Source organism: Mirounga angustirostris, unplaced genomic scaffold (genome assembly GCF_029215605.1).
Source record: "Mirounga angustirostris isolate CCGP_5_RB_7025 unplaced genomic scaffold, mMirAng1.0.hap1 SCAF_6, whole genome shotgun sequence".
In the NCBI taxonomy this organism is placed as follows: Eukaryota; Metazoa; Chordata; class Mammalia; order Carnivora; family Phocidae; genus Mirounga; species Mirounga angustirostris.
Window position 1 is genome coordinate 60914946 of NW_026991714.1, and position 26071 is coordinate 60941016.

The window sequence follows — 26071 nt, forward strand, 5'->3', positions numbered from 1 at the left end:
CTTTATTGTAAGAATACAGCTTATAATACATAAGACATACAAAATATGTGTTAATCATCTATTTATATTATCAGTAAGGCTTCCAGTCAACAGTAGGATATTAATAGTTAAGTTTTGTGGGAGTCAAAAGTTGTATGTGGATTTTCAACTGAGTAAGGCTCATCACTCCTAACCTGCATGTTGTTCAATGAATGTACTTTCATTCATTCATTTTTTTTTTCAATGAGCATTTAGTAAGTGTGTCTCATGGACCAGAAAGATATCTTCCCTTTCATCATGGAACTTACAGTTTAATATGAAGGATTGATATTGATCTACCTAGTACAAGTGTTACAAATACTTGCACAAAGTGTTACATGAATTTACTGTAGTGGGCAGTGCCTAGCCAAAATGGAGCCAGGGAAGATTTCATTTTCCACTGATTTTCAGTGAAGTTCAACACATTTCAAGAAACACTTTTTGTGCTCCATACGTGCTAGATGTTCTTCCAAGTCCCAAGATTCTATGGAAAATAAGGTATTTAGGAACTTGATTATTCAGACCCACCCTCCACTGAAAACAATGAAAAGTTCTGAATAAAATATTTACTGAATCTCTCAACTAGCATTAAAGAGCTGACAATATTAGTAACTAAATAGCAGACAAAAATTTAGTGAAACTGGAGGATGAGAAAGGTAAATGAAGAACTAAAACACCCTTGCTATTTTTTGTCTCAAGGGCATTTTCCAAAGCAAATGAGGTTTCAATTTGGGAGACTCATCTGATTAGGAGGGACAAAAAAGTCAAGGCCCAGGGCCTGCCTAAGGCAAAGAATTTAATACCATGTCCATAATATGCTGGGACCCAAAAGTTACACTATCAGCATAAAGGTAAACCAGAAAGAAAGAAACCAGCCTCCCAAGAGCAAGGCAGGAAAAGCTGCCCTCACACAGAACCAAGCAGGGAAGAAGGGAGAAGAGTAGGAAAACAAAACAAGATGAGACAAAACCCTGTCCCTCAGAACTGTGGCCACAAGTGTCTCATATGCATTTACAGGCTAGATTGGCAATGCTTAGGGGTCAAGGAAATCTCAGCTATGAACTTGATTTAAAACTGGTAGTTTTGACAGGCACCTGGCAGAAACAAGTACAAATCCATTCTGGAGAAAGGCACATTCCCTCAGACCAGAGTCAGGATAATTAAGTGCACAAGAAAACTAGACAAGAAGGTTTGGGCACAGATATAAGTAAATAGAGCAAAACCAGGTCCATATACAACAGAAGTGACATAGCAGATTTGTGTGGCAAGAATATATTTTTCAATAAAAGGTTTTGGAGCAACTAGACATCCATATGGAAAAGAAATATAATTTTTTTCTCCTATCTAAGACTATTCCTTGTGGATTAATGACTTCAAAATATTAATGGAAAGACAAAACAATATAGGGTTTAGCAGTCAATATAGGACAATGTCTTTATGAACTCAAGAGAAAAAGATATCTTAAATAAGACTCAAAAATCACTATTTAAAAAAAGGATATATTTGGTTACACTAAACTAATAACCTTTCTTCATCAGAAGTCATCATGATTAGAGTTAAAAGACAAGAGTAGAGTTAAAGAAGAGATTTGCAACACATAATAACCAACTGAGTTAGTATCCCGAGTTCTTAGATAATAAATAAGGTAATTAGTTCAATAGAAAATGAAAAAAGAGAGGCACTTCATAAAACAGCAAACCCAAATAGCCAATAAACATATACAACATTGCTAAACCTCATTAGTAATCAAGGAAATTCAAATTGGAATTACAGTAGATATAATACACCCAATAGACTGGTTTAAAAAAGTAAATCTGATAATACTAAGTTTCAGCAAGGCTGTGAACCAATAGGAGGGTTCATACGCAGCTAACATTAGTATAAATTGGTACCAACTCTCAGCGAATATTTTGGAATCCTTTAGTTATGGGACTTGATTCAGAAGTCAGTATGTCACTTCACAGTCTTGAAGGAACGATGTTGCCAGTGAGCAGTCCAATGCTGGTCTGATTATTTTTCCTCTGTAACTTATGCATTCTCTCTGCAAACTTAGATGTTATCTTTGTCCCAGAGGTTTAAGGGCTTTGCTTAAATGCATATGTTTTCTCATCAATTCCACAGGAGACTTTTAAATCTGCAGTCCTAGATATTTCTTCCAGCTTAGGAATTGTTTTTGTATTATTATTTGTTTATTAAGTATCTTTTCCGCATCTGTTTTTTTTTCTAATTCAGGAACCCATACTATTTGCATATTGGGTCTTCTGACTCTATCCTCTCAATTTCTTATATTTTTCTATATGTTTTCTTTTTCTTTTTAGTCATGCTGACTGTTTTGGAATATTTTTCTCTATTTTTAAGCTATTAGTTCAAGTCTCAAAAAGAAATTAATTCTTTTTCAGTTCACCAACCAAATTCTTACATTTGAAGGCCATGTTTTGTTGTTGTTTTGTTTCTGTTTTGAACTTCCTTGAGAACTCTTCAATTTTGCTCAAGTTAACACACTTCCAGCAGTCTAAGTCAAGAATCTGTTCTGCATGCTTTGTCTGTAGTTCTTCCCTCTGGATACTAGCCCCTCTTAACTACATTTCTTTTTCTGCTCATTAGGATTTGGCTTCTAGAAAAGCACAAGAGGTGGCAATCCTGAGAGGGTGAGGTGTGCAGTCATGCTTTTCCTGAGGGGTGGTTGTTCAGAGTCCCCACAGCACTCCCTGGTGGAGACCACAGCAGGAAGCCTTCTTGCTTCCCATTCTCTCTCCCAATTTCAGAAGTATGGAAGACTCAGGCCAGCTGTTCAGCTACTCCTCAACTCCTTGAGGAACACTAGGTATATGCCATACTTCACATTGCCCCCTGGGCCCACCTCCTCCTGGGGATTTGAGCATATTTGTGGAATAATCACCATGTTCAACTCTTACCCTTGGACTCTCTCCCACCCTGGTCCCCAGGCTTTTGTTCAGCCCAAAGGGTGACAATGCCATAATAACTTTCTTTCCCCAAACTCCAACCCTCATCCTCTGCTTGCCTCCAGAAACTGTTCCCGGAGTCCGAGCCAGGAGTGGAGTACAGGAAAGATGTACCAAGCCACTATCTTCTCGGACTCTCAGCTGCATTAAAGAAACAAATAAGCAAAAACTGCTTCAGTAGTCATATTCTATTACTCGGGGAACTCTGCTAATGTGTAATGAGCTAAGGGGAAGCCCCCATATGATTTTTGTATTTCTTCTTAATGTCTTCAGACCAGTCCTTAATGGCTTGAGCTGTAATGTCTCTCTTGCACTTACATTCTTGGTTTTATTTTCCCAAGTCTCAAAAACATGCTTGGGTACTGCCTGGTCCTGTCACAAACGTCACTGTATGAACTTCTTCAGGCCTGGTCTTCTGGCCATGTCATGGGAAGGCAGATTATGAACTGACTAGCCTGTCAATGCAACGTCCTGACCACAAGAGAAGGAAATAATAATCGTTTCACAATCTGTTTTAAGGAGACAGAATTACATCTTGCTTGTATAAAAAATTTTTATAAATTTGGGATAAATTTGCCCCCAAACCGTTGTTGATAAAAACCATAGATTGGGGTTTATTGGGGCTCTGTCAGTTGAGCATTGGACTCATGATTTCAGCTCAGGTCATGATCTCGGGGTGGTGAGATCAAGCCCCACAATGGGCTCTGCATTCAGCGGGGAGTCTGCTTGAGATTCTCTCTGCCCTTCCCCCATTGTGAGCACACTTTCTCTAAAATAAATAAAATCTTTAAAAAAAACATAGATTGGTAAGATATTACTGTTATAACATCATGAACAGAGTGGTGTGGGAGTTCAGAGATTTCGAGTAATTAACCCAAAAATAGTTCACTCACTAAGAAATTGAGAGGATAGAGTCAGAAGACCCAATATGCAAATAATATGGGTTCCTGAATTAGAAAAGAAACAGATGTGGAAAAGATACTAACACTTCAAATACTGAATACTGAAGACCCACTTACTTCCCTTTATCTGTCCTTCCATCCATGTAACTTTATATGTTTAGTCCTATAGCCCTATATGTGAATCCCTCAGGCATAAGAACTCCCAGGCATTTAATGTAATACATGTTCATAGAATCATGTGAACTGCTATTTTCCAGGAGCACAAATTCCTGAAGGCCTATCTGCCAATACCAACCTGAGATAAAAAGTTTTACCACTTAGGTGTGAAATAAGAAAAATAGGGCAATTCTTCATAAGGCTAATTTTACTTTTTATATTTAAAGGTTGTATCTTTCCTACTTGTTGGTATTAAACTATAGCCTTTCTTTTCATAAAATAATGATAGCAGAGTTTCCAGTCCCCTTCTCCCCCACATCCTCTCTTGGTGAAATTAAATGTTAGTAACTCTAAGTCAATATTCCAAAGTTTTTTTTTTTTTTTCAATTTTACTGCTCAATGGTTTCAGAAAGATTGAGAGCCACCGTGTCCATCAGGGAGGCACATGAACTTAATGAAGCTATTATTCAATATGTCAATGTCTGACCCCACTTCCTGGACATTGCTGAACTTCCTTCTGCTCCCAAAGTGGCACAAACTCTAACCAAAGACCCACCTAGCAGGTAGGAGGACCACTGGCCAGTACTTTTAAATTAACATAGATATGAGATAACAGAGACCTTAGATCACCTAGAAACATAATGCTTTTGAAACATGAAAGAACTTTTATCCATCCACTCACTGAAGTCCTCACTTTACAAACAAGGAAAATACGGCCCAAAGGAAGAGAGATACTTTGCCCAGGCTCTCGCTAGAACGGAGACTGGAAATGTGTTGTCTTCATGTCTAGACCAATATTCTCTCCACTTAACCACAGCTGCTCTCAACCTAAAAGATCTGTGCTTTACTAGCAAAATCACCAACCTTAAAATTTTGACTTTTATTCCCATACAAAAATTAAAACTTCAAAAATTAAGAGCATCTCAACAATAATAACCAGTTAGAAACAGAATGATCACATCATAAGAGCAAACAAAAATATAAGATGCCTAAATAAATTTAACAAAAATATGCAAAAATTTTGTGGAGAAAATTCCTAAAGAACATAAACAATCATCTGAAAATATGGAGAGCTACACCATATTCACAAGATGAGATATCACGAAGATTTCTTTATTACATTCAATAAAAATAAACATATCTTTAAAAAACAATGAAAAAATAAGTCACACACTGTGGAAAGAAGTAACATACTGTGTCCCAGGTAAACAAGAAAGTATTAGGGAACAGAATTGCTAAATCCACAAATCCAGAAGAAAAACAGCCCAAGAGGAAAATGGACAAAGGACAGGTAAGAAAACCCAAATGGCTCACAAACACATGAAAAATGTCCAACTCACTAAATTAGGAAAATGTGACTAATATAATCAATACATTTAAAATTTTACTTTTTAATATCCCATTTTATACCCATCATAAGAAAAAAAAAATAATCAATTTAAACCAAGTGTTGGCAAGAATGTGAAGAAAGGAAAACATCTAATTCTCATGGGGGTGAAAAAGGATAACACTACTTTGAAGAACCACTGGTAGCATCTAGTCAAGTCAATAATTGCATGTCTTTACAATTTAATAGTTCTACTCCAGGCATATGCTGTAGAAACCATGGCACCTGTCCATAAAAACAAGCAGTGAAAAATTGGCAGCAACCTCAACACCCTAGCAGTAGAAGACTGGATAAAGAAATTGTACAATAAATTCTTACAATCCTATAAAGGAGTTAAAAATAAATGAACTAGAGTTCCATGTAATAATTTATATAAATCTCCAAAATATAATGTTAAGTGAATAAGAAAGTTAAAGAAGAATTCATACAGTTTGATAATATTTATAAAAAGGTAAAAAGCCTAAAATCAGGGCGCCTGGGTGGCTCAGGCAGTTAAGCATCCGACTGTTGATTATGGCTCAGGTCATGATCTCAGGGTTGTGGGATCGAGCCCCGTGTCAGGCTCTGTGCTGCACATGGAACCTGCTTGAGATTCTTTCTTTCCCTCTCCTCCGCCCCTCCCCTCCTTAAAAAAAGCCTGAAAGCAATATTGTTACATATGTACGATGTACATGTATATACGTATAACAATATATGATATATGCATATGTAGAATACATGTATAAATTTATGTAGAAATATTAGGATTTTCATAACTAACACCATATTTAGGTTAATAATGGTCTCTGGGAAGGAACAAGAAACAGGAACTATATTAAAGAGGGCTAGACAGGGCTTAAGATTTGATCATGGTAATGATAATTTGATAATGATGTATCCACCACCTTGATACCCAGGTGGTCAGTACATCTTTGTATGTTCTATTTTTCTCTGTATCTTTAAAACAGCTCAAAATAAAATAGCTAATTGAATTTTTTCATGGACTCACTGTATTTCTGTTGAAGGGTAAGGAAGAGGATGCGTATCTTGTGGTGATATGGGAGCTGCCCAATGTCATGCCTTTCCTACAAGACATGAATCACACTGTGCATCTGAGGACATCTCCTAAACATAGGAGCATGCGTATTCCTTTCCCAGATGTTGAGCTAGTAGAGAAAAACTTTTCTCAACATGTTAATGTAAGTTTCATTTCTTGTTTTTTTTTCCTTTTTATTATGGAAAATTCTACAGAAGTAGAGAAAATAATGTTTTGAACTTATACATACTAGCACGCAGCTTCAGAAATTGTGTGTGCATGGCCAAACTTACTCCTTTTTATTCCTACCACTTCCCATGACCACCAGAAAATAATTATTTTGAAGCAAATCCCAGATGTTGTGCCATTTCATCCCTAAATATTTCAGTATGTATCCCTACATGATAATGACTCAAAAAAAACGGCATGACACCATTATTTTTAAAGATCTTTTCTAAAATAACTTTTAAGAAGTCCTTAATGTCATCACACAGTGTTCAAATTTCCTAGACTGCCTCATATTTTTTAATAGTTTGCAAGGATCCAAAAAAGGTCCATTTGTGCATTTAGTGAAGTCTTAAATCTCTATTAATCTGTAAATATCTTTCCATTTCTCTCTTCTTCCCTTGCTATTTATTTATTGAAGATACTGGAGAGTTGGTGCCATAGTTTTACATTTTCTATATTTTGCTGATTGCATCCTTCTGGTGTAATTTTAGTTCTGTGTGTACTTCCTCTAACCTGGCTTCACTGCATGAGCTTTGGTTTTATTTTAATAAGACTCCATAGATGCTGTCATATACTTCCATCAGGATTCACAAAATGACTGGTTGTCTCTCTTTCAAAAAATAGATAAATTAATTTAAAATCTGTAAGATTTCTTGTGAGCTTATATCTACTCAGTGTGGCTGGTGGTTGTGTTCACACCTAAGGGGTGAAGTGTGTGGCATGTTTCAGGCTGAAGAACAGAGAAATAAGGAAGCTGTCCTCTTTGTTCCGGTAAAAATTTAGGTCGATCGATTTTTTTTGAGACTTTATCCACCTTATTTGCTTACTCTAATATTAGCTCAAACCATTCTTACTTTTCAGTTTTTACAAAGAGAAGTGGTCAGAAACTAAAGAATGCAAGAAACCACAAATTACAGAAGAAGCAATTTTAAAAAGTCTTGTTTTTCACCCCTGTCATTACTGAAACAAATGTAATTTAAGAGAGAATAGTATAGCTTGTTTCAAAGAATTTGGAAACTATTTTTTTTTAAGATTTATATATTTATTTTAGAGAGAGGGAGAGAGAGAGAGAGAGCAGGAGTGAGGGGAGGGGAGAGGGAAAGAATCTCAAGCAGATTCCCCACTGAGCACAGAGCCCACATGGGGCTTGATGTCACAACCCTGAGATCATGACCTGAGCCGAAACCAAGAGTCAGTCGCTTAACCTTCTGAGCCACCCAGGCAACCCTGGAAACTATTATTTTATCATAGTATGGAGAGAGATTGTAATTCCCTCAAATTTAAATGTTAATTTAGCACTGCAATTCCAAGTCCATTCATAGTTAGTTTAAATCATAAGTAGGTTTCATTGTTTGCTAAAGGATTTGAAATCAAAATATACAGTGACTAGGTCATGATAACATCATCACATAATGTGTGCCAAAGCTAAAAGAACAGAACGCATCTCCTTAAACAGTCATTCTAGTCCATTTCTTCCAACTCCCCACAACTGCAAACACTCGGTTTGGTTCTATGTTCCCTGTTAGGAGCTAATAAAAAAGGATGATGATTAATGCACAGTGAGCCAGATCTGATGAATTTGGCAAGTTATTATATGGGTAATGAATAACGCTTGCTTTGGGGAAAAAAAAAAAAGGAAGAACTGCTGTAATAAATTATTGAAGTAATAAATGAAAGTGCCTTTTAGGATTATAATAAAAATGTATATTATCTTTGAATTTTGAGCCCTTATGTTTTGTATGTATCATAATGAGCATTTATAGCACTTCTTTTTTGCAATATATTTTAAAGTTACTCTATAGATGGAAAGTCTGCGAAAGTCATTTGGGGGAACAAATTGGGTTGTGCATGGAAATTCTGTTTCTCTAAAACTCTTCCATTTAGGAAGCACTGTTTATTGAATACCTGCTATGCAGCATGCATTGTTCTTAGCCCCGGGAATGCGAAGATTACTGAGGTGTGGTACCTGTTCTACTGCACGATGGCAACCCAGCAGAGAGCTTGGAGGGTTAGGCCAGACGAAGGTCCTAAAAATAGTTGATGATTAGGTCGGAAAGAATTACCAAGACTTAGCTCGGCCCAGATAGGAAGTTTCTAGGGGGAGTCCAGAAGACAAAGTGAATGCCAAGTGAAGGAGATAAAATGAAAAATGTCACAAAGGTGACTGTGGCTGAAGAAAGACAGGGAGTGAGGGAAGATGGAGATGGACAGATAGCTAGGAGTTGGATCGTGCTCACGGTGTTAAGGCACTTGAATCTCGTATAAGAAATGGAAAACCAGTGAGGGTCTTCAAATGAGATATGGCATAATCAGATTGGTGTTGTGGGTAGCATCTATGATGCTGCTTCCATGACAGGTTTTGGGTTTTTTTTTTTAAGATTTTATTTGTGTATTTATTTGACAGCGAAAGAGGAAATAACAAGCAGGGGGAGTGGTAGAGGGAGAAGCAGACTCCCCACAGAGCAGGGAGCATGATGTGGGGCTCGAGCCCAGGACCCTGGGACCATGACCGGAGCCGAAGGCAGACGCTTAACGACTGAGCCACCCAGGCGCCCCTTGATGACAGTTTTGAATGGGACAAGATTGCAGGCAGAAGATTCATGCAGTGATCCACTGTTTTAGTTGAGGGACATAAGACCATGACAGTGAGGATGGCGGAAGGAGAGGTTTCAAACAATATTTTGGTGGCAAAAGTAGCAGCACTTGGGCTTTGCTAATTAGGGCTTGATGTCATGCAGTTGAGAGAGGAGGATCCTAAGAGAAAGGAGAGCATCAAGGACAGCGTGGAGCTAACTTGAATGATGGACTGGGACGTGGTGCTACCAGTGAGCTATAGAATAGAATGAAATAACATGCTGGAAGGAGGCAAGAAGTTATACATATTAACTTTGAGATACCTGTAAAAAAATTTCTTAGTAATTAAATATACAACCCTGAAGCTTATGGGAGGGGACTGACTAGATTATTAGGGCATTGAGATTGAGATGATTATTAAAACACAGGGAACAAGATTGCCCAAAAGGAGTTGGAAAAAAGAAAAAGCAAATGGGATAGAGGTAAACCCTCAGTATATTAATATCTAACAGATTGGCAGAGTAAGAGGGTATCAAGTAGGAAACAGAAAAGAGAAGGTCACATGGACACAAGCAAAATTAGGAGTCTGGTAAGAAGTAGAGTAAGAAGTTTCAGGAAGGAGGAAGCAATTGAGAGTGACAAGAATTGTAATCATTTTTTAAAATTTGAGTATAGCTGACACACAATGTTACATTCATTTCAGGTGTACAACTTAGTGATTTCAGAAGATTATACATTATGTTATGTTCACTGCAAGTGTAGTTAGCATCTGTCCCGATACATTGCTATCACAGTATCATTGACTCTATTCCTTATGCTGTGCCTTTTATTCCCATGACTTACTCATTCCATAACTAGAAGCCTGTGTCTCCCCTCTCCCCATCACCCATTTTGCCCAACCTCTCACTTCCTTCCCCTGCTGGCAACCATCAGTTTGTTCTTTGTATTTATAGGTTCAATTCTGCTTTTTGTTTATTTGTTTTTTTAGATTCCACTTCTGAGTGGGATCATATAGTATTTGTCTTTCTCAATCTGACTTAATTTCACTTAGCATAATATCCTCTAGGTCCATGCATGTTTTCTCAAATGGCATGATCCCATCCTTTTTAAAATTTTAATTCCAGTGGAGTTAACATCCAGTGTTATATTAGTTTCACTTGTACAATATAGTGATTCAACACTTCCCTACATCACCCAGTGCTCCTCACGACAAGTACACTCTTTAATCCCCACCACCTGTTTCATCCATCCCTCCACAACCTCCTCTCCCCAGCAGTTTGTTCTCTATAGTTAAGAGTTTGTTGGGGCGCCTGGGTGGCTCAGTCAGTTAAGCGTCTACCTTCAGCTCTGGTCATGATCCCGGGATCCTGGGATCGAGCTCCGCATTGCGTCCCTACTCGGTGGGGAACCTGCTTCTCCCGCTCCCCCTGATAATGCTCTCTCTCTTTCTATCAAATAAATACATAAAATCTTTTTTTAAAAAGTTTCTTTATTGGTTTGTCTCTCTCTCTTTTTTCCTTTGCTCATTCATTTTGTTTCTTAAATTCTACATATGTGTGAAGTCATATGGTATTTGTCTTTCTCTGACTGACTTATTTCCCTTAGCATAATACTGTGTAGTTCTATCCATGTCATTGTAAATGGCAAGTTTCATGCTTTTTATGGCTGTGTAATATTCCTGTGTATGTTTTGTATGTGTGTGAGTGTATACCACATCCTTATCCACTTGTCTATTGATGGATACTTAGGTAGCTTTCATATCTTGGCTATTGTAAATAATGCTGCAGTAAACATATGAGATGCATATATCTTTTCAAATTAATGTTTTTTTTTTCTTTGTGTAAATACCCAGTAGTTGGATTATTGGATCATATGGTAGTTCTATTTAAAAATTTTTGAGGAGCCTCCATACTATTTCCCACAGTGGCTACACCACTTTACATTCCTACCAACAATGCATGAAGATCCCTTTTCTCTACATACTCACAAACACTTGTTATTTCTTGTCATTTGATTTTAGCCATTCTAACTGGTGTGGGGTGATATCTCATTGTGGTTTTTGCATTTCCCTGATGATTAGTGATGTTGAGCATCTTTTCATGTGCCTGTTGGCCATCTGTATAACAGACCTTTAATCTTATTTAGATGTCACTCTTCTATGTTCCTATAAAGTCTTGAGTCTGCCTCCGATATAGCACTTTTAAATTGTACAGTACTTTATCTTAATACTTTCATTATATTATAGGTTTCTCCAGGTCACAGACATTCTATTTGACTTTGTATTTCAGGAGCCTAATAGCAGGTGCCCAACAAATACTTGAAGCAAGATAATTAAAAGCTGCCAAATAGCACTAGCAATAGAAAGTGCTTAGGGATGGGGTGCCTGGGTGGCTCACTCAGTTGGGCATCTGCCTTCAGCTTGGGTCATGATCCTGGGTCCTGGGGTTGGGCTCCCTGCTCAGTGGGGAGTCTGCTTCTCCCTCTCCCTACCCCTCTGTGCTCTCTCTCTCAAATAAATGAATAGGATCAAGGAAGAAAGGAAGAAAGGAAGAAAAGAAGAAAGAAAGAAAGAAAGAAAGAAAGAAAGAAAGAAAGAAAGAAAGAAAGAAAGAAAGAGAAAGAAAGAAAAGAAAGAAAGAAGAAAGAAAGAAAGAAAAAAAGAAAGGAAAAGAAAGAAAGGAAAGGAAGGGAGGAAGGAAGTGCTTAGTGATAAATAGAAAAAGTTTTCACAGGGGCACCTGGGTGGCTCAGTTGGTTGGGTGTCGGACTCTTGATTTCAGCTCAGGATCCTGGGATCAAGCCCAGCCTCAGGCTTTGCACTCAGCGGGAGTCTGCTTGAGATTCTCTCTCTCCCTCTCCCTCTGCCCCTCCCTCTGCTCGTGTGCTCTCACTCTCTCTCTCTCTCAAATAAATGAATCTTAAAGAAAGGGTTTTCATTGTGTACTATGGAGCAGAAGCCAAATGGTGAGTGAAAAGGAGGTCAATAAGGAGAATCAGCCAATGCAGAAGATTTTCAAGAATTTTAAATGGAATAGAAGGATGGCAAGGTGATCTCACGGTTGGTTGGTCAAGAAAGAATAAGTCAAGGCTGAGAGGAAGGAGCCAAGTAGATGGAAGAGTATATTTTGTTATTTTAATGAATTCAACAAGTTAAAAATCTTTAATGCAAGACTAACTCTATTTTACTAAATTTCATAGTAATTAGTAATAGTAATTTTAAGTAACAAAAAAATCATAATATGACATTTGGTTTTAATGATAGATTAATAAAGTGTACACAATAACATTTGTACTATGGTTAGATACTGCGTTCATGATGGTCCATGAGTCTGTTTCCTTCCTTCTTCAGAGTTCTGCCATCAGTATGGAAGTGAACTGCATTGATTTATTGCAAGTAGAAGGATATAATTTGATAGCTGCTGGAACCTTAAATGGTGTGATTATCTTATGGAATTTTGTAAACTCTACTGTCAAAGAACTGTAAGTCACATCTTTTTCTTAAACAATTTAAAAGTTGTACTGCAATAGAGCCAAAGTAATATTCAATACTTTTTTAAAAAAGCAATAAATAACAGTGACATACCAGTGGTGATAACTCTCAAGAGAGACTTTTCTGGAAGTTGCATTCATGAGATTTGTTCTGCATGTCCAAGTCCCAGGATAATATGAATAAGATAAACCTTAAGTATTCATATTCCCAGGTGCTTTGACTTTCACTCTTCTCACTCTAGCACATGCTTTCATGTGGGATCTTGTCCAAATTTATACCCTCAACAAAAAGTTAAAATACATGCTTTAAAAACTAATCTCCCTAGAGCTTTAAACACACATATCTGGCAGTTACCATCTGGGTCACCAATAACACCCTTAAAGCCCAAAACTTTGTCCCAGTCTACCCCTCCCCCATGTATCTCCTCTTCCTGTATTCCCAATGACACCACCATCTATTCAGTCACCAAAGTCAAATGGTAAGTGGCATTCTAGGTGGATTTTACTTTTTATTCACCACCGCAACATGTTCAGTGCATATGCAATTAAATAAATCAATATCAACCAATTAAATTTGCCCTGTACCCATGGCCAAAAGCTTTACCCATTCTCTGATATCCCTTTTCTTCTTCTTCTTTTTTTTTTTTTTAGAGAGAGAGAGAGAGAGTGCACGCACACATGAAGTGGGGGAGGGGCAGAGAGAGAGGGGAGAGAGAATCTCAAGCAGACTCCCCACTGAGCTTGGAACCGGACTTGGGGCTCAGTCTCACAATCCTGAGATCATGACCTGAGATGAAATCAAGGGTCTAATGCTTAACTGACTGAGTCGCCCAAGTGCCCCCCTGCTAACCATTTCTAAATGTTCTTACTATTGGTTGTAAAGGAAATAATATAGCATTGTATTTTTTGCTATGGATGGGTCATAAATAATAAGCTCTCTGCAGTTGTCTAATTGGGCTATAAGCAAGGGCCTTTTGTGAACATCCTGTGTCAAGGGGAATTTGTAATATTGTACTTTGAGGTACAAGATGGTCAAGAACTTTAATGAATGAATAAAAATAAAATCAAGTCTAAGCATTCAGAGAAAGGAAAGAGGTATAAAAAGGGAGAAGAGAGTCAGAAAGGACAAGGGAAAAGAGGAAAATGCAGAAGACATCTCTGTCTTTTGACTTACTGTGCCTTATGTACTCCTGGTCCACCTGGACTCCACGCCCCTTCCCAGTCTAAGTCTGAGTCATTACTTTTAACCAACTTTTGAGAGGACATACTCCTTTCTTCTTCGGACTCTGGATTGATTCTCCTTTGGACCTTTAGTTGAATTAGCTTTTTCTGCAGACCCCTCCTTCTGTGCCTCAGCCCCATGTTCTCTTCGGAACTCCCCCTAGAATTCTTGTCCTCCTTCCATTCGTCCCTTTCAACACTTGCCCTTGGGCTTTCTCATGACGGTATACTTGTCACTTGATCAATATCAATATGCACTGATCAGTTCTTTACCCTCTTATTAAAGCAGTCATGCTGCCACAGCATAAAGAGGGAAGCTCCCCTGAGGATGTTCCCAACTTGAAGGAAGAGATGCTCCTTGTTGAAGGGCAAGGCATTTTGCCAAGAGATGCATGCAAACCCAACACCCAGTCAGAGAAAAATAACAGTATAGTGAGCCATACGTTGTATTCCCTTCCCATGCGAAAAGATGATTATACAAATCTCCTTAGCATTTTGCAAAACATACAATTTAGTACAGAACTGTCTAATGTAATTTGGGCCCAGCTTAAATAGGCTCTAAAGTTGAAGGTGGTTTCCATATTGGTGGTGGAAGCCATCCCTACCTCTACCTCAAATTTGCCTAAGATTCCTTCACCAGTCAGGAGAAGTAGCTTTTCTCTTCCTGTTCAAAGCCTCATGTATTTTTTGGGTCCAAACTGGAAATTTGTTCTTGCTGATTACTAACCATGTGGCTCATCCACACAACAGAAGTATCCAAAAAGTTTGAGCTCCACACGTCCTCAAGCTCACAGGCCCTTCTTCAGAGCTTGCTTCACTCCCCAGGAGCTTCCTCCATCACTTATCAGTCCAAATTAGCAGACGCAATTTCCACTAAAGAAAAGGAACGTTCTGCTACAAGATCTATTTTCAGTAAAAAATATTAAGTGTGACTTTAGGAGCCAACATGAAGTACCAGTCTAGGTGGTTTAGGGACTATCACTGTGCTCCCAGGAACCAGCCCAGAACGGTGTATGGTTCACTAGAAGCTGGATCAATGGGAGATGAGCAACTAGAATTGTATAATCACTGAATTACCAGCTTGTCTTCTTCACTCAATTTTAAGCTCCTTGAGGTTAGTAGCCCTGTTTTATTCAAATTTGTCACTTGACTTACTCAAAGAGTAAAATTCTATTCTTTAAACTTTCTGAAACTTTGAGGAGGCTATATATAAGCCCATTCTGACCTATAATTAGGCCGACTAGACCAGCTAATTGGACAAAAAGCATTTATTTATTTATTTATTTATTTATTTATTTATTTATTTTTGTTTTATTTCAGTTTGGATTAAATGACTTTTAAACACTGAATGGTCATGTTGTCACACAGGGCCTCATCAGGAAGATAGGTTCCAACTCTATACCTTTGGGTTTTCTCTTCATGTTTGATAGTATCAGTGTTGCAGGAGTTGATTAGCTCTGCATGGGACGTATGATATAAGTAATGTAAGTCGCCTACCTTGTGTTTACTTCCAGGTACAGACCTGAAGATTGCTTCACTGTGGATCCTGATTTGGATCCCAAACGCTTTAGAATTAACAACATACTGTTCCTCTTTCGATCCCCTGAATGTGCAAGGTAACTCAGTACTTACAGATCAAGAAATACTGTCTGGGATGTATGTGGGTGATGTAAAAAGAGTTCTATTTATCCCAGAACTAAGGAAGGTACAACTGAGGGAAGACATAAGTTGGGTGCACTACTTGGCTTAAGCTTTCTTCCCTGTTGTTGTCTTTTGTAAGTGGGTGGTCCCTAGGGATCTGATTTGCTGTGGGGTGTCCTAATTTCCCTTACCACCTCAGCCTCACAACGATTTCTACACCAGCAGAAGAGATAGAAAATGCTCACTTGACCACACTGTGGCCAAAATCTAATTCTATGAGCACTGACATGAAGCAGAAGGAAGAACTTGCTGGGCAAATGTGAAAGATCCACTGCAGCAGGTGTCATATGACATCTACTGAAACTGAGCTGTCTCCATCCCTTTCTGAGGCAGCAAGGCGTTGTTTATTAAATATTTAGGAAAAGTTATTTTTCCTCTTTAGATATGTTTGAAAACTCTGATTTTCAGGCAACACGTTATAGTAAACATATCTCTGGGAAGAAATCAAAAGCAGCAGTGAGCCAGCATATAGCACCTTCCCTACCACTTGACTTGAAATTGCCTTATTGAGACTATTTTTGAACACTTGTTCCATACCGACACCTGCACCAGAACCTAGCCACTTTCCAGCCCGTTCTAGCAGAGCACTGCCGAGACGGACCAGGCCAGGACTGGATACCATAAGAGCAGAAGTTAGCCAGGCTTCCCACATGCCCACCTCCAACCCGCTTCCTGCCATTTAAATATCAGCTTCCAGGACTAAATCTAGCCTGAGCTTTGGGACTGGGCAGAATGTTATTTCCCAGACCCAGGCAACAATAAATCTTAATTACCAAGGCTCCCCAACAGTATCTACCAATACCGGACAGATGAACGTTGTAACATGAGACATAAGGTGTGATTTGTGTCTTAAAGAAGTGGCTCAGTATGCACAGATGTTGAAAGAAACAACCTACTGAAATTAAAGCAGAGAAGAGCACACTTCGGGTGTGATGGAATATCTTAACTTTCCTTCCTTGGGCTTCCTCCCTCTCCTTGTAGGAGATCGAGTCAGGATTCCGTGTGCTCTTCGTCTCAATGTGATTCTAGTAAAGGTCCACAGAGTAACAAGGTAAGCAAGGAATAGAAAGAGTATATCTTCCCATTACACCCAGTGTTGATTAAAAAATAGTGATTTGTCCCATTTGAGCCCCTCCTTTGATAGAAGGTCAAGGTGGAAAAATTCTGTATATACATGTGCATGTAAAAACTTGTTTTCCTAAAAAACAATGTCTAAACTATAATCATCTTTTATTTCCCATATTTTCAAGGCTTTCATATCTGCAAATAATCAACACATACTCACAAATAAAATAAATTACATGTGCTACTTTTACATTTCTGAAATAATAAAGCAATTCTAGGCAATCTCTTTGGCTAAAAAATATCACACACATTTCACAACACACCTTTAACGCCCTGGTTTTCAAACTCTGTTCTCAGTCCCAGTTTTATAGATTTTACACATTACATCTCTAGTAGGATTTTGTTTAAAGGAAACTTTTTACTGCAAAACTTGTTTTATAACCACTAGTTTCCTGAAAAGAATAAACGTACAAGGATGTAAGAGTCAGACAGACTTACACTTCAGTCCAAGTCCTTCTTTTATTTTCTGATTAGCTTTAGAGACATCACCTAATCTCTGAGTTTCTGTTTATTTGTCAGTAACAAGGGAATAACAAAGCCTAACTCTCAGGGCTGCTAGGAGAATTAGAGATCACATACACCAAGAACATGGCTTGCTTTACACATGTGATTACTCTCATTATTATGCCCTACCTGAGCCAGGAGAATGTTATTGCAGATATCCTGTTTGTGAACATGACGATCTCTGCGATACATTTTTTCAGAAGAATTAATTCAAAAATAACTTTAAAACTAATGCTTAGAAATGTAAATTTGACAGAGAACAAACTGGCAGTTGCCAGGGGAGTGGGGAATGGGCAAAATGGGTGAAGGGGAGAGGGAGGGACAGGCTTCCAGTTGTAGAATGAATAAGTCACAGGAAGAAAAGATACAGCATACAGAATATAGTCAAATGGTATGGGAATAGCGTTGTATGGGGACAGATGTGGTGAGTGTAGCATAAGGTAAAGACTTGCCTAGTTGCCATGTTGTACACCTAGAACTAAAGCAACAACGTAGCATTGTGTGTCAACTATACTCCAATTATTAAAAATTAAAAAAAAAAAGGCATGTGAGTTTCCCCGAAAAATCTACTCACCCAGTATATCCCATTTCCTTACAATGTCATAGAAATACTTTCTCGTCTTCTCCCCTAATTCAGGGAAGCAAGCAGAGCATACATGACAATGAGGTTAAAGGTCAGTATGAAATCACCTCTCTTCTTTGTAACAATTCCTTTACAATAGGGGAGTTGAGGCTATAGAATACAGTATATTCTCTGTTTTAAAATAGATTTTATTTATTTATTTTAGAGAGAGAGAGAGAGCACAAGTTGGCGGGGGGGGAGCAGAGAGAGAGGGACAAGCAGACTCCAACGCAGGGCTCGATCCTAGGACCCTGAGATCATGACCTGAGCCAAAGTCAAGAGTTGGACGCTTAACCTACTGAGCCACCCAGGTGCCCCTACCATATATTCTTTTTGTGACTAAATGTTGAGGTATAAGATTCTGTAGTCAAAGAGGCAGAATTTCCATTTTTAAATACTAATTCTAGATTTTTAAAAATCCAATGCATTACTGAGCTTCTTAGTCTTTGCCCATTTTCCTAAAACTTACACTAGATTCATAAGCCATTTTGGATGTTTAAGACTTACACTGGATGTGTATTGACTTATAGCTGTTAAATACAGGGCAGAGGTTTTTGTAATAGGGTCAAAAATTAACTTTTTAGGCTTTTCCAGTGATCCAGGATTCTATTTGTTAATGCTTTTTTGTTCTCTGCCTTGAGTGAAGTTCGCTGGGGTTGAAAAACATGTTCTAGGGAAAAGAATGTGTTGGTTTGCTGTTTTCCTACCTGCCTCCTCTTTTATGTTCTATAAAATTTGGAATTCCAAGTATTGCAAACACCCACGGTAGCTCATTAACTTTTCTGTAGGTGAGAAAACTGATGTCACAGCAGGAGAGCAACAGCTGGTGGACAAAAAACAACCTGGGGGCACCAATGTAGTTGATACTCAGCCCCCTGTCATTGTCACCGCTCATGAGGATGGACACCTTCGCTTTTGGACTATGGAGGTGATGGGGCCCATTGTTTACCTGGAGCAGCAGAGAATGAGAAAGATAAGAAGTAGTACTGGGCGCCTGGGTGGCTCAGTTGGTTAAGCGACTGCCTTCGGCTCAGGTCATGATCCTGGAGTCCCGGGATCGAGTCCCGCATCGGGCTCCCTGCTCGGCAGGGAGTCTGCTTCTCCCTCTGACCCTCCTCCCTCTCATGCTCTCTGTCTCTCATTCTCTCTCTCTCAAATAAATAAATAAAATCTTTAAAACCCTGGGGAAAAAAAAAAAGAAGTAGTACTGAATGAATCCTAGCCTTCTAAGGTTCCAGAGAGCATCCAATTCTGGAATTTTTCAACCTTCTAGCCAAATTGCTGGTTTTGCAGCCTGCTCCCTGAAAGTGCTACTCAAACTTCACAGTAGGCCACTTTGTAACACAAGAGGTCAAAACTGCTAAGTTAACTATTTCAAATCTATCTTTTCCTTTTTTTTTTTAAAGATTTTATTTTCAGGGGCACCTGGGTGCCTCAGTCATTAAGCGTCTGCCTTCAGCTCAGGTCATGATCCCAGGGTCCTGGGATCGAGCCCCACATTGGGCTCTCTGCTCAGTGGGAAGCTTGCTTCTCCATTTCCCACTCCCCCTGCTTGTGTTCCCTCTCTCTCCCTTTCTGTCTCTCTCTCTGTGTCAAATAAATAAATAAATAAATAAATAAATAAATAAATAAATAAATCTTAAAAGATTTTATTTTTAAATAATCTTTATAACCAACGTGGGGATCTAACTTATAACCCCAAGATCAAGAGTCACATGCTCTACGGACTGAGCCAGCCAGGCATCCTTAATCTCTCTGTTCTTTAGATTGAGCTATGATTACATGCCATTAAATATTTCATTGGATATGTAAATAATATTAGAGGATATTAATGATGTATTCTAGTAAAGGAATATAAGAACCCTCAAATGTTGAATATTTATAAATTTTTAGTTATCCAAGCTATTGGAAGAAGTTATTACATCGTACTGTGTGTCCTTAAATATTTTACAATGAAAAAATAACTTCTATCTATCAGAAGATTTAAAATGACTTAGAGCAGAGGATGGTGGAGTTTAAAATTAGGAAGACAGACATGATGGAAGGAAGGATCTTGAGTAGACTTGGTGACGACGAAATCGTTAGGCAAGTGGGAAACCCAGGAAAAAGCAACTGTTTTGTATGGCAGACTGTGAGACCCAACATCACAGAACAGCACAGATCTCTGCTGGACAAAACTTCCAAGCCTATCTGTAGCTCTTAGTGCTCAGTGGGAAACCTTTGGTTTGAAAATATGAACTATTAATAACTTTCCCTGAGAGTATTGAGGTATTGGAGCAATGCCGAAATAGGAGAGAGAAATAGAAAAAAGATTAGATCCAAGTAAATCTCAGGAAACGAGTAGCAGATGCAAATTCTTTCTTCAGAAGTGTGGAGGTTTATTCTCTAAGACGGTGCCTGTGGAAGTCCTTCCTGGTGCTGACTTATCCTAGGCACCGAAAAACAATCTGCTGAATTTGAATCTCTTACAGGAATGTTTGTTTAGAAGGAGAACATGTACCTGAAAAAGAGGTCTGAGGAAGTGCATGGAAATGGTCATAGGAAGTGTAAGAAAAACTCCCAAGTACAGCAGTGGCCTGTAATAATCAGAGTCTGTTGTTCTTAATTCATAGTTGTTACATCTTTAGGAATATTTCATTTCAAGGAAGTAAGTCCCTACAAATAGTTTCAGTTTGTTTTTATTACAAGGAATAGAATCATATTCTAGTAGTAGAGATAATTTTTAGATGGATTATTTATAGAGAAATTCAACTCCAGTATTAATATTTTATAGAATCTATTATCATACTTTATTCAGGGAAAACTGCTGAAAAATATGCTGCCTTTCACCAAACATTCTGCCATTTCTCTGACGTCACTATACACGGATTCATGCACCAGGGTACTTCTGACCGGGAATGTGGGTGAGTCATACTCAGGGAGTCAGCCACGGGTATGTCCACCACTTACATGACATAAAGATGGAAGTAGGACAATACATGACATTTATTGAGACAAGAGACAAGGATGCTTCAGCATGAGAGTGTTATGAATCGCTTGATGAATAAATACAACAATGAATGAATGTCATGAGAACCTATTCCATTCCCAGCTCCTTATTTAAAGCACTACATTCTATTTTTTTCCATCTTTAAATGGGGTACAGGACTACCTATTCCCTCACCCTACATATTGGGAAGAATGTAAAGTTTTCATTTTTAATCTTGAAAGAGTTATGTTGCATTAATCTTCATTATTAAAGGGAGTAATGGCATTAATTAGGAAAGGGATTATTTGTTCTCAATAGGGGACTTTCATATTGATTGTTATAACTCATAGAGTTGGTCTTAATCCTTTCGTAACACAATTCTCTCTTTTTAAAAAAGATTTTATTTATTTATTTATTTAGAGAGAGTGGGAGAGCATGGGGAGGGGCAGAGGGAGAGGGAGAGAACAAGAGAGAATCTTAAGCAGGCTCCATGCTCAGTGCAGAGCCCCAAGTGGGGCTTGATCTCACAACCCTGAGATCTTGACCTGAGCGGAAACCAAGAGTCAGACGCTTAACTGACTGAGCTACCCAGGTGCCCCAGCAATTCTCTTTCTTAATGCTTTATTTACTTTCTTTAATTTTTTGAATAAATCCTGAATTTTCTTTCTTTTCATCTCTCCCAACTTTGAAAGATTATGTGTGTGTGTGTGTGTGTGCATGCATTTTTAAATTTTACTATTTACTTTTAAGTTAAAAAAAGAAAAACAATCAATTTGTTGGAATTTAGACTGAAACAGCATCTTTTTGGTTAAACAAAAGCTTGGCCCACTTTACCTTTCCTTTGTTCTACACCCACTCCTTCCCTTATCATTTGCTAACGTAATCTTGAGATTTGCATCCAGATACTGCTGTTACATTAATATTTAAATTTTACATCCTCTCTTTAAAGAACATGGTTCTCATTTCAAAACTTATTTTACAAAAGTCACAACAAACCAGTTCTCAACACCAATTATTTCAGTCTTCTTGAGATTACAGAAAATATTTTTTATATTTATATTCAGTATAATCAGTAGCCTTACAACATTTGTTTAAAGTTATCTTTATTTTATCTGGCTTTATTGCTTACCACCTGTCCTATTATACTCTGATATCCTTATTCTTGGCCTCTTTTATATATCCATCTCCATAGTTTCTATCATCGTTTCTGTTTACAGCCACCCAGAGGAAAAATCTAAGGTCAAGCAAATTGTATTCCTTTTTAAAAATATTTGCCTGCATATTTTTGCACTAACTTTACATACTATGGGGTATGTTTTTTCTAGCAAAATACATAGAACTAAAATTTGAAATTATCTACAGAATTCTCAGACCACACCTCTATTAAGGTTACTAATAAGGAACACTCTACTATCATATAACTCTTCTACTTCTTGAGATTTGTGTTTTTTGTTGTGATCTAGAAAACTAGAGTGGGGTAGGTTTGGGATCCAATCCAGCTTCATCTATATTATAATTAAAGATGACTTCTAGATTATGACCTTAGGCTTCTTTTTTCTGTGCTGTGGTGTTAAAAGAACTATGTGGATTGCTGTTTAGTCACTGTTTTAAATCAGGCATTCTCAGACATCATTAGTTGTTGCTTTTTTGTTGTTAAATCGCCTTTATTTTTTTTAGATCAGTTTTAAATTCACAGAAAAATTCAGTGGAAATTACAGAGAGTTTCCATATACATCCTGCCCTCATACTCTCCAACACAAGCCTCCCCCACTTTTTTTTTTTTTTTAAGATTTATTTATTTATTTGAGAGAGAGTGCATGCAGGGAGGCTGGGGCAGAGGGAGAGGGAAAGAAAGTCTCAAGCAGACTCCCTGCTGAGCATGGAGCCCAATGGAGGCGCTCAATCTCAGGACCCTGAGATCAGACCTGAGCCTAAAACAAGAGTCGGATGCTTAACTGACTGCACCACCCAGGCATCCCTGGCCTCCCCAACTTTCAATATCCTGCACCAGAGTGGTACATTTCTTACAACTGATGAATCTACAATGACACATCATTATCATCCAAAGTGCATAGTTCACACTAGGGTTCACTCTTGGAGTTGTGTATTCTATGGGCTTTGACAAATGTCTGATGACATGCATCCACCATTATAATACCATATAGAATAGTTTCAATAAAAATCCCCTTTGTCCTGCCTATTCTTCCTTCCCTCCTCCCTAACTTCTGGCAATTATTGATCTTTTTATTGCCTCCACAGTTTTGCTTTTTACAGAATGTCATATTGGAAATCATAGAATATATAGCCTTTTCAGACTTCTTTTACTTAGAAATGCTCATTTAAGTTTCCTCCATGTCTCTTCATGGCTTGATATCTCATTTCTTTTTAGTGCTGAATAAGATTCCATTGTCTGGATATACCACAGTTTATGTATCCATTCACCTACTGAAGGACATCTTGGTTACTTCTAAGTTTTGGCAATAATAAATAAAGCTGCTATAAACAGCTGTGCGTATGTTTTTGTGTGGAAAAAAGTTTTCAGTGACTTTGGGTAAATACCAAGGAGCACAACGCTGGATCATATAGTAAGAGTATGTTTAATTTTATGAGAAACTGCCAAACTGTCTTCCAAAACAGCTGTGCCATTTGGCATTCCCACCAGAGATGAATGAGAGTCCCTGTTGCTCCACATCCACATTAGCATTTGGTGTTCTCGATGTTTTGGATTTGGGCCATTCTAAAAGGCTTGTAATGGTATCTCCTTGTAGTTTTAACTTGCATTTCTCTAATGACATAAAATGTGGAATATCTTTTCATACACTTTTTTGCCATCTATATATTTTCTTGGTGAGGGATATGTGCAGATCTTTTGCCCATTTTTTAAACAGGTTGTTTATTTTCTTTTTGTTGACTTTAAGAGTTCTTGGTATATTTGGGATAAGAGTCCTTTATCAGATATGCCTTTCACAAATATTTTCTCCCAGTCTGTGGCTTGTCTTTCTGTTCTCTTGACAGTATCTTTGGCAGAGCAGGACTTTTCAATTTTTTAAAGATTTATTTATTTATTTGAGAGAGAGAGAGCATGCAGGAGGGGGCAGACAGAGAGAGAGAGAGAGAGAGAATCTCCAGCAAACTCCCCACTGAGGGAGGAGACTGACTCGGGGTTTGATCCCAGGACCCTGAAATCATGATCTGAGCCAAAATCAAGAGTTGGACGCTTAACCGATGGAACCACCCAAGCGCCCCTGGGTGTTTTCAATTTTAATGAAGTCCAGCTTATCATTGATTTTGCTCATGGATTGTGACTTTGATGTTGTATCTAAAAAGTCATTGCCAAACCAAAGTTCATTTAGATTTTCTTTTAGTTTTATAGTTATACATGTTACCCTTACAGTTGTTTTGAGCAGGTTTGTTTGTTTTTGTGTGTGTTTGTATGGGAAAGGTATAAAGTTTATATCTAAATTGAGATTTTTTTCATCATGAATTGGTGTTGAATTTTGTCAACTGCTTTTTCTGTATCTATTGATGTGATCATGTGATTTTTCTTCTTTAGCCTGTTGATGTGATGGATTACATTAGTTGATTTTTAAATGTTGGCCATTGCATATAATTCTTTTTTTTTTTTTTTTTTTTAGAGAAAGAACATGAGAAGGGGTGGGGGAGTAGGGGCAGAGAGAGAGAGAGAATCTTAAGCAGGCTCCATGCTCAGTATGAAGCCCAACTCAGGGCTCAATCCCAGGATCATGACCTGAGCTAATACCTCTTGGATTCAATTTGTTAATATTTTGTTGGGGGTTTTTACATCTATGTTCATAAGAGCTATTGGTTAATAATTTTCTTATAATATCTTTGTCTGGTTTTGGTATTAAGACGTGCTGGCCTCATTGAATAAGTTAAGAAATATTCCCTTTTGCTTCTATATTCTGGAAGAGTTTGTAGAGAATTGGTAAGATTTCTTCCTTAAATGTGTGCTGGATTCACCATTAAACCCATTTTGACCTAATGGTTCCTGTTTGGGAATATTATTAATTACTTTAATTTCTTTAATAATATAGGCCTATTCAGATTACCTATTTCTTCTTGTGTGAGTTTTGGCAGATTGTGTCTTTCAAGGAAATGGTCCATTTCATTTGGGTTATTAAATTTGTGGGCATAGAATTCATAGTATTTCTTTATTATCCTCTCAATTCCCCTGATATTTTTTTTTTCTTAGTTAGCTGGCTAGAAGTTTATCAATTTTATTGATCTTTTTAAAGAACCAGCTTTTGGGGGCACCTGGGTGGCTCAGTCGGTTAAGTGTCTACCTTCAGCTCAGGTCATGATCCCAGGGTCCTGCCCCTCCCCCTGCTTGTGCTCTCTCACATGCTCTCTCTCTCTTCTCTCTCTCTCTCTGTGTCAAATAAATAAATAAAATCCTGAAAAAAAAAACAGCTTTTGGTTTCATTGATTTTCTCTATTGAGTTCTTATTTTCAGTTTCATTGATTTCTGCTCTGATTTTTATTATTTCTCTCCTTCTGCTTACTTTGGATTAATTTGCTCTTTTTTACCTAGTCCTAAAGTGGAAGCTTAGATTTTAGATCTTTTTTTTCTAACATGTGCATATAAATTGCCCTATAAGCACTGTTTCTGCTGCTTCCCTGAAATTTTGATGTCATATTTTCATTTTTATTTAGTTCAAATTATTTAAAGATTTCTCTTGAGATTTTTTTCTATGATCTATTATTTAGAAGTATGTTGTTTCATCTCTACTTATTCTGGGATTTTCCAGCTCTCTTTTTCTTATTGATTTCCAATTTATTCTATCGTAGTCTGAGGGCATTCATTGTATGATTTCTATTATTTCAAATTTGTTAAGGTGTAATTTATGGTCCAGGATGTGGTCTATCTTGGTGAATGTTCCATGAGAGCTTGAGATTAATATGTGTTGGATGCAGCAATCTATAGATATCAATTATATATAGTTGACGGATGGTGTTTTTGAGTTCAACTATGTCCTTACTGATTTTCTGCCTGCTGGATCTGTCCATTTCTCATGTCAATTTCTCATAGAAGGGTGCTGAAGTTTCCAACTATAAAAGTACATTATCTATTTCTCATTGCAGTTTTGTCGGTTTTCACTCCACATATCTTGACACTGTGATGTTAGGCATGTACATGTTAAGGAGTGTGGTCTTTTTGGAGAATTGACCCCTTTATC

General features: G+C 37.8%; 1 protein-coding gene across 1 annotated transcript in view; it reads left to right on the plus strand.

Moving 5' to 3' along the window:
* WDR64 (WD repeat domain 64) overlaps nucleotides 1–26071 on the plus strand; it is a 146557-nt gene that overhangs the window by 101137 nt on the left and 19349 nt on the right. Inside the window, exons 15-21 of the mRNA XM_045876185.2 lie at nucleotides 6431–6604; nucleotides 12593–12723; nucleotides 15468–15569; nucleotides 16636–16705; nucleotides 17921–17957; nucleotides 18694–18833; nucleotides 20703–20808. Of these exons, the coding sequence (XP_045732141.1) occupies nucleotides 6431–6604; nucleotides 12593–12723; nucleotides 15468–15569; nucleotides 16636–16705; nucleotides 17921–17957; nucleotides 18694–18833; nucleotides 20703–20808 (760 nt within the window). The remainder of the gene's footprint in view (nucleotides 1–6430; nucleotides 6605–12592; nucleotides 12724–15467; nucleotides 15570–16635; nucleotides 16706–17920; nucleotides 17958–18693; nucleotides 18834–20702; nucleotides 20809–26071) is intronic.